Source organism: Nicotiana sylvestris, chromosome 9 (genome assembly GCF_000393655.2).
Source record: "Nicotiana sylvestris chromosome 9, ASM39365v2, whole genome shotgun sequence".
NCBI lineage: Eukaryota > Viridiplantae > Streptophyta > Magnoliopsida > Solanales > Solanaceae > Nicotiana > Nicotiana sylvestris.
In genome coordinates, this window is record NC_091065.1 from 6559262 (window position 1) to 6566561 (window position 7300).

Genomic DNA, 7300 nt, shown 5'->3' on the forward strand with positions numbered 1-7300 from the left:
TCGAACTCGTGACTCATGGGGCTCTAGGAATCACCAGTGGCGAAATCAGTAATTTCCTGAAGGGTGTTCAAACTTAAAGAAGTGAAAAAAATTCTCTGATAAAGAATATTCAATATATGTTATATACCTCTAAAACCTAATATTTTACCTATATACGTAGTGTAAATTTTTCAAGGAAGGGTGGTCAGTTGACCACCCTTTGGGATATGTAGCTACGCCCCTGGGAATCACCCTTTCATGAAACATGCAAACACAGAAAAGATTGATACTAATCAAGCAGAAAATCCAGTAATACACATAATTGGAACATGAAATGTTGACCTGGAGTTGGTATAGCTGTGATTTTGTAATTCATTACTTCGGTGATTAATAAGGAAATTTAGTTAAAAAAGAAGCTGCTGCAAAAAAGGCATGCCGGGAGATCGAGATCGAGATCTCGAGAGAGTCCAATTTAAGAAATGTCTAAGCCTTGGTAGGCAGAGTTACTCGTTACCTATGCTGGGCGGAAATAACAGAAACCCCCGACTAGTCAAAGTGTATGCATACTAGCCCTGACACCACCGTCATAGAAAAAGAAATTCAAGATCTAGTACACTAGTTACCAGTTGAAGTAACTAACATTAACTGCAATTTTAACCTTTCAGCATTGAAAGTAAGATTTGTAATGCTGAGCTAGCCAAACATACCCATCTCAGACTCAAGAGTTGGTATCTCTACTTGAGTCGGAAGCGAATGGAATATGCAGTAATGCACATATTGGACTATGAAATTCGCCACAAAGAGGCGAGTCAAGACAGAGGGCGTCCAATTTAAGTATCAGTAATGGTTACTGATCAGTTAAAAGTCACTAGCATTAGCTACAAGATTCATCTGTCAACATTTCGAAATAAGATTTGTAGCGCTGAGCCAAACCAAACATACCAAGTGTACCTCCTGTGTGAAGCATCACCACTTTCGCATTTTCCTCCTGACCAAGTTGAGTTGCCAATTCCCAAGCAGCCAAAGTGTAAACCGGATCAACAAGAATACCTGTCTCTTGTGCAATCTTTTGACATATTTCAACTTCCCCCTTCAGTATATTGCCAAATCTGTAGGACAAGAAGGAGAAGAAGAAACTACATTAGAGATTCAGTTCCACTTTGTGCAATTCTAGAATGATGAATAGTAGTTATGAACTCAGAGACGGAGCCAGCATTTCAACTTTATGAATTCTGGATTTTAGAACGATGACTTCAAGTGCTAATAACTGAATTCTAAATTTAATATTTGTCCATATCTAATGAATTTCTTAACACAAATACACTATTTGAGCAAAAGCTATTAGGTTCGACCAAACAAGTATTCAGGCTTCTAGCTTTGCCCTTGGTCATGATTTGATGTAAACAAGGATATATAGTTATTTGTCAACATGGAGAGGGTAGTATGGGAAGAAAAAGATCTAGTCGCGTGATGAATGTTTTCCTAAACAGGCGGATCTAGAGTGGATTTAATGTATTCAGCTGAACCCTTTGCTTCACTCGGACTACATATACAAATGCAAGGAAATTAAAATCTCATCATATAAGATCACGCTCATTCTGGACCCACTGACTTTAAAATCTTGGATTCGACTATGGTCCTAGACACCAAATACCTGGGAATTTCTTAGAGTGAGGAACATCAACTATTACTGCCTCAAAGACAAGATGACAAGGAACAACAAAAAGCAAGAGCTATTCTTATATCAAAGAAGAAGACTATAGAAGTATTGATTACTTTCTTGGAAAGCTGCGTTCAACCCACTGCACAAGTCCAGGTTCCAATCCACTCAGCGCTTGCTCACCATGATGAAGAGTAAAGCATCTACGGAATTCAGAAATTAAACTTTCCTCCTTTTTCTGGTACCCATCAATCGTGTCAGCCAGCATAACTGCAGTGACCTCCCATGGGAGACTAATAATAAGTGTGTTAGTTTGACAGACATTGGCCATTATAAAGATGGAGATAACGCAATGCGTCGAGGATAAATAGAAAAACCTCACCCTAAGCACACTGCTCCAATCCCTAAACCAACAGCAGTTGTCCCTGTTCCCGCATCTATAATGATTTTTAATGGTTGATCTTTCCCAAATAAATGGTCCTGAGACAAGTACTCAACGAGGCGCACAACACCTGCAGGAAGTTTAGACATATATAACTGTATAAAGGAAACGCACTAGTAGCTGAATCTTCAAATGCAATCAGACGCAAAGTACTAAGGAAATAAAAGGTTAGATAATTAGGTAATGGATAAGGTACTTCTTGTTCTTTGGGAACAAACTTGTGAAAAATAGCACCCAGGTGTGGCCTAGGGATCAATAAAGTGAATTGAGAATATGAGGTTTCAGGTTCAAAACCTAGCGGAGACAAAAAACTTTAGGTGATTTCTTCTCATCTGTTCAAGCCTTACTGGACAGAGTTACCGGGTACTTGTTGTTAGTAGGAGGTAGCAAGTATCCCCTGGAATTAGTCGAAGTGCGCACAAGCTGGCTCGGACACCATGATTATGCAAAGAAAAGGAAAAAATTCGACATATAACAATATTTTGACGCTCATCATTAAGAGAGTGACCCTTCAACGACATGAATAGAGACAGACTATTGAAATATTCTTTTTAAGATTTCATCAGCGATTACTTCTTTTCCACAAGCCACATGTATAGCACGTTTTTTAACGTGTTTGTTGTCAAACTGCATTAATGGCCAACATGTAACAAGGTCTCTTATTAACTCTCACCACAACAAACAAAGAAATTACCTAGCAATGCGGCAGCATCTCCAGCGCCTTCATTAACAACAACTACCTTCTTACTCCTTTTCGTAAGAGCATCCACGTGTGAAGAGTGTTCACTGAATCCATTAGAGGATAACGAAGCCTCTAAATCAGCAAGCGAGAAAACTAAGCCGTCATTTCCTGCAACAAGATGTGCATGCTTTAAGAGCATCTCCGCCCTCTTAGCATATAGAGATCTTGGAACATATCTAACGTTTCCATATAATGATGAAATTAGATTGTAACCCGTCAGAGTTGCTGGCTGTTCTCCTCGGAGAAGTAAATGTGACTTTAATCCCCTTTCAGCACATGACATAGCTGCATTACAAGTAAACAAAATGCTTAAAATACAGTATTATCTCTATCCAGGGACGACACAAGTAAAATTTGAAAAAAAGAAGGAATGAAATTAATAAATGTGGCAGTTAACCTGTTTCATGACGTACCAACAGCTGCAGCATGCGCACTTTGGCAACCTCCGCATGTGACCTAGAATTTCAAAAATGTCACAATGAGATGCAAATTTCTTTTCCACGTTCCTTAAGCTCGAAGACACTACTTATTGGGGTGCTTCTAGATCACGGAGAAAGCAAAGACAAAGCTTTCTGACCTTCCACATTCATGTTTGCCTGCTCGAGTGGGCGAAGAACTAAAAGAACATACAACATAAACTAGAGCTAACATAAGCAGTCGACGGGGAAAGATATTACGAGACTTTGCTAGCTTTAGTTACCTTTTGGACATAATATTGGCCCTCTAAAAAATATCACAAACTTAAATGGAGAATAAAATCTCCACTGTGAATAACATTTCTAGTTAATCTAGAGCAACTATTAACAGCTATAGAGTTAATGTGGGTAAATGTAATATGGCCATCTATGTAATCTTTAGAATCCATGTTGACACGCATTACAAGAATCTATAAAATGCTAAATTAAAAACTTGAGTGGATTGAGTTAGGTATAGCTCTAAAATGTAGCCTTGCCAATTTTTTGGCTCCCCTTATATTAACATGATGAACAGGCAACTCTTGTTTTCTTTTTGTTTTTCCTTTTCGATATCCCTTTTCAAATTTAATGAACTGCCTTTACTTTTCGTACGCCCTTTAACTTAGACTACTCAAACCTTTGAAATCAATATGCTTTTAACACACAGGGGGAAATACAAAATACAAGAACCACCAAGCTTTTTAATGAACTTCAATTCCATGTTTATGACTTGCCAAATATTAACACTAAGCAATGTACACAATAAGAAGATATAGCAATTTAGAAAAGCTAGAGGCATCAAGTCTTACAACATCTGTCGCGGAACTGTCTTCCAAGAGAGGGAGTAGTGCGTCCAGTTTCCTCGCCTTATTACCATTCACCAAAGGATGCAACAAATCATCTCTTACAACATAAAATGAAGGTTCTTGTCGGTTTTTTCCCGTCATGTGATCACCCAAAGATGGTTGTGGATTATTCAGAAAGGAAAGATTCCAAAGATTTTCACCTCCCTGCTGAAGACCATCTTTTGATATCGTTATTTGGTTAATTTTTGTATCTGGGATTCTCAATGCCCATTTCCTCTTAAGTATATTCGACACAAACTCCTCCTTAGGAAAATTGGATTTCAAAGCTTCCTGAAAAACAAATCCAGGCATTATTCGAGATTCTTCAACCCTGAAGTTTCATGCCTAATTGGAATACATCAATTATCTGTATTTTAAAGCAAAATGCAAACCAATTTCACCAAAATAATCAGAGATTTAACGGAATATCATGAAGTTATTTGGTCAAGACGTCCACTGAAGCTACAGTTCTATGAGATAGACAGTTTTACTCTATTTCTACATAAATCAATCAACCATGCTTCAATCTCAAATCAGCTCGGGTAGCTATATGAATCATCAGTATTCATGCCGCTCTATTTGGGTTCATTTATTCGAAAGATTCCTCTCAAAAATTAGACTACTTTTATGCTGACCATTAACTCGCCAATCTTCCCCCTTTATCCGGAGTTTGGAACTGGCAATACTCTGCGAAACTCATATGGATGATTTATTCAAGATTCCTCAACCCTGAATTCCCATGACTCAGAGAAATACATCAATTATCTGGATGTTAAAGCAAAATGTAAACTGAACGTTTCGATTTTCGGTGAATTATTAGAACATTGTCACTCAAATCAGTTAGTGTTTGACAAAGAACTTGGCAATTTAACAAACAATAACACGAATCAAAGTTCTCAAAATAGTTACAACTAGTAATAGAATGTAGATAAATAACTTATGCTACATCATATAAAATTCCAAGACTTTATAGTGTTAAAGTGAACATCAATCCAATATCTAGCTCAAATTAGCCTCAAGTACTATCAACACTATTGGAATATGTTTCTTAGTTAAATTTCTTAGTTGTACTCTAATTACTACATAACCAAGAAAAAGTTTGAATCTTTACATCAAGAATGGGGTAAAGAGGACAAAATAGCAAAGCTTTAGATCATTTGGAGATTACCCACAATGAAATCTAAATGTAAATGATGAAACTATGGGCTGCTGCAATCAGAGGCAGATTCAGGATTTAAACTCTATGAGTTTAACTTTTAAGGTTTTTAGTATTGAACCTATTATATTTTTAAAGTTGTGGATTCAGACCCACTATGTATTGCAATTTAGTGAATTTTCACAGGAAATATATACTCCGCGTAGAAAGTACTGGGTTCAGATGAACCTGGTACAATAACACTACATATGCCTCACGCTGCAATTGAAACTTTGTGCTTTTCAACTGAAATATGTAAGACTGAATCATGGTCCAGTAAGTTAATATTCAAGATCAAAACTTATTAAGGTGAACATCAATCCTTAAGAACTATCAACACTATTGGAACATATTTCTTAATTAAAGCTTTACAGTTTTTAACAAAGTTGTCTTAAGGTGGTGTTATTGCTGGCACTGTCTTCGTGACGTATGTTGTTGTTACTGTTCCATTGCCTCTTTTTCATCTCCTTGTGCCGAGGGTCTTTCGGAAAACCTCTCTACCCGGGTAGAGGTGAGGTCTACGTACACACTACCTCCCCAGACCCCACATGTGGGATTATACTAGATTGTTATTGTTGTTGTTGTTTCTTAAGGTGGTGTTCGGGCAAGCTTGACTATTCCACCGGATACCTGATACCTCACACCAGCATAGATAGCAAGTAACTCTATCTACCAAAGTTTAGGCAAATGGCGTAGTGGGTAAACTTGACACAGTTGTACTTTAATTTCTACATAACCAAGAAAAAGTTCGAACCTTTACATCAATAATGGGGTAAAGAGGAAAAAAAAAGGCAAACCTTGAGACCATTTGGAGATGACCCATAATGAAGTCTGAATGTAAAAGATGAAACCATGGCATTTCTTGGCTGCTGCAACTGAAACTTTGAGGTTTTCAGCTTCTTTTTTGGGATTGCTGTTCAATTTTCAAGAATCATCTGTTTCCACTAGCAAATTTCAATGGAAGTAATATTGCCAGAGAAATATTTTCTCCCGAGAACTTATTTGGGTTGTTTTACCATATAGTTTACCGTTTGCACATCTTATCTGGCAGGGCATATTTTTTTAAAGAAAAATTATCAAAGTGGTCCTTCACAGATGTAAATAAATCAACATTTAGTCCAAAATAACAAATTTTAAGTTCGGAAACATAGCATTTAAGAAAATTCGCGTAATTTCAATAGTGACTTGTAATTCGATTCCGTCAAATCTTTGTTCATTCTATTGAACAAATTTAGCATTTTAAAGAAAAAAGGCAAAAGAAGAAAACTAAATATTTTCAAATGTAATAAGCGAGATATCCACAGTTGTTATGTGACGAAAATAATGATTATCATATGGCAACAATAAACATAGGTGACATTTCAAAAACTATGAAACAAAGTGGAGGAGCACATATTTATGTCTTCATAAAAAAGTATTATTGTTAAATTAGCAAGGAAACTCGGAAGGTAATATTGGTGATAGGCACAATTTTTATTTTTTCATAAACACAAAATTGGTGTAGCAAAAAAGAAATCACAAATTATTATCGAAAATAAAAATTAACTTAGCACCTAGTGATATGAGCCCATCTCCGTCGAAAAATCCCCTCCATCCATTATGGACTGTCTAACTTTTTTAGTTAGTTGTGTCACCCTCATCCTAACCTCGTTTCCTTCTCAAGAAGCCATCAATTTTCTTATAACAACCTCAATAGTTGTGGGGATTCATCTATACACGTTTTTTGGGTCACATTTTAATTTACACCCGCTTTGTAAAACAAATTGCAAGCGTACCTATTTTTCGCGTAAACTTCAGGCATACGGGCATGAAGTAGTAAATACAATCACGCAAACTTCATCATTCTAATAGACGGGTCTGAAGTTGTTTGTATTTGCTGAACTTAAGCATTCTACTAGCTGAAGTTTTGTTCTCTATTTGTTGAACTTCAGCATGTTTTAGTTGAAGTTTTGTCCTGGATTCAATAGTTTTGTCGTAAAGCT

At 36.6% G+C, this 7300-nt stretch overlaps 1 protein-coding gene across 5 annotated transcripts in view; it reads right to left on the reverse strand.

Annotated features, from left to right (window-relative positions):
- The window catches only part of LOC104227026 (D-cysteine desulfhydrase 2, mitochondrial), a 164836-nt gene extending 158449 nt beyond the window's left edge, over positions 1 to 6387 (reverse strand). For 2 of the 5 annotated variants that reach the window (XM_070156171.1, XM_070156172.1), the window contains exons 1-7: positions 6116 to 6361; positions 4088 to 4414; positions 3237 to 3279; positions 2776 to 3108; positions 2022 to 2151; positions 1756 to 1932; positions 922 to 1088 (exon numbers count right to left, since the gene is read on the reverse strand). In XM_070156171.1, coding sequence (XP_070012272.1) covers positions 922 to 1088; positions 1756 to 1932; positions 2022 to 2151; positions 2776 to 3108; positions 3237 to 3279; positions 4088 to 4414; positions 6116 to 6172 — 1234 coding nt within the window. In that variant the 5' untranslated portion in view covers positions 6173 to 6361. Of the gene's footprint in view, positions 1 to 563; positions 1089 to 1755; positions 1933 to 2021; positions 2152 to 2775; positions 3109 to 3236; positions 3280 to 4087; positions 4415 to 6115 lie in introns of those variants that run through there. The other 3 variants (XM_070156170.1, XM_070156169.1, XM_009779156.2) reach the window with 3 other exon arrangements.
- Between the last annotated feature and the right edge of the window lie 913 nt (positions 6388 to 7300).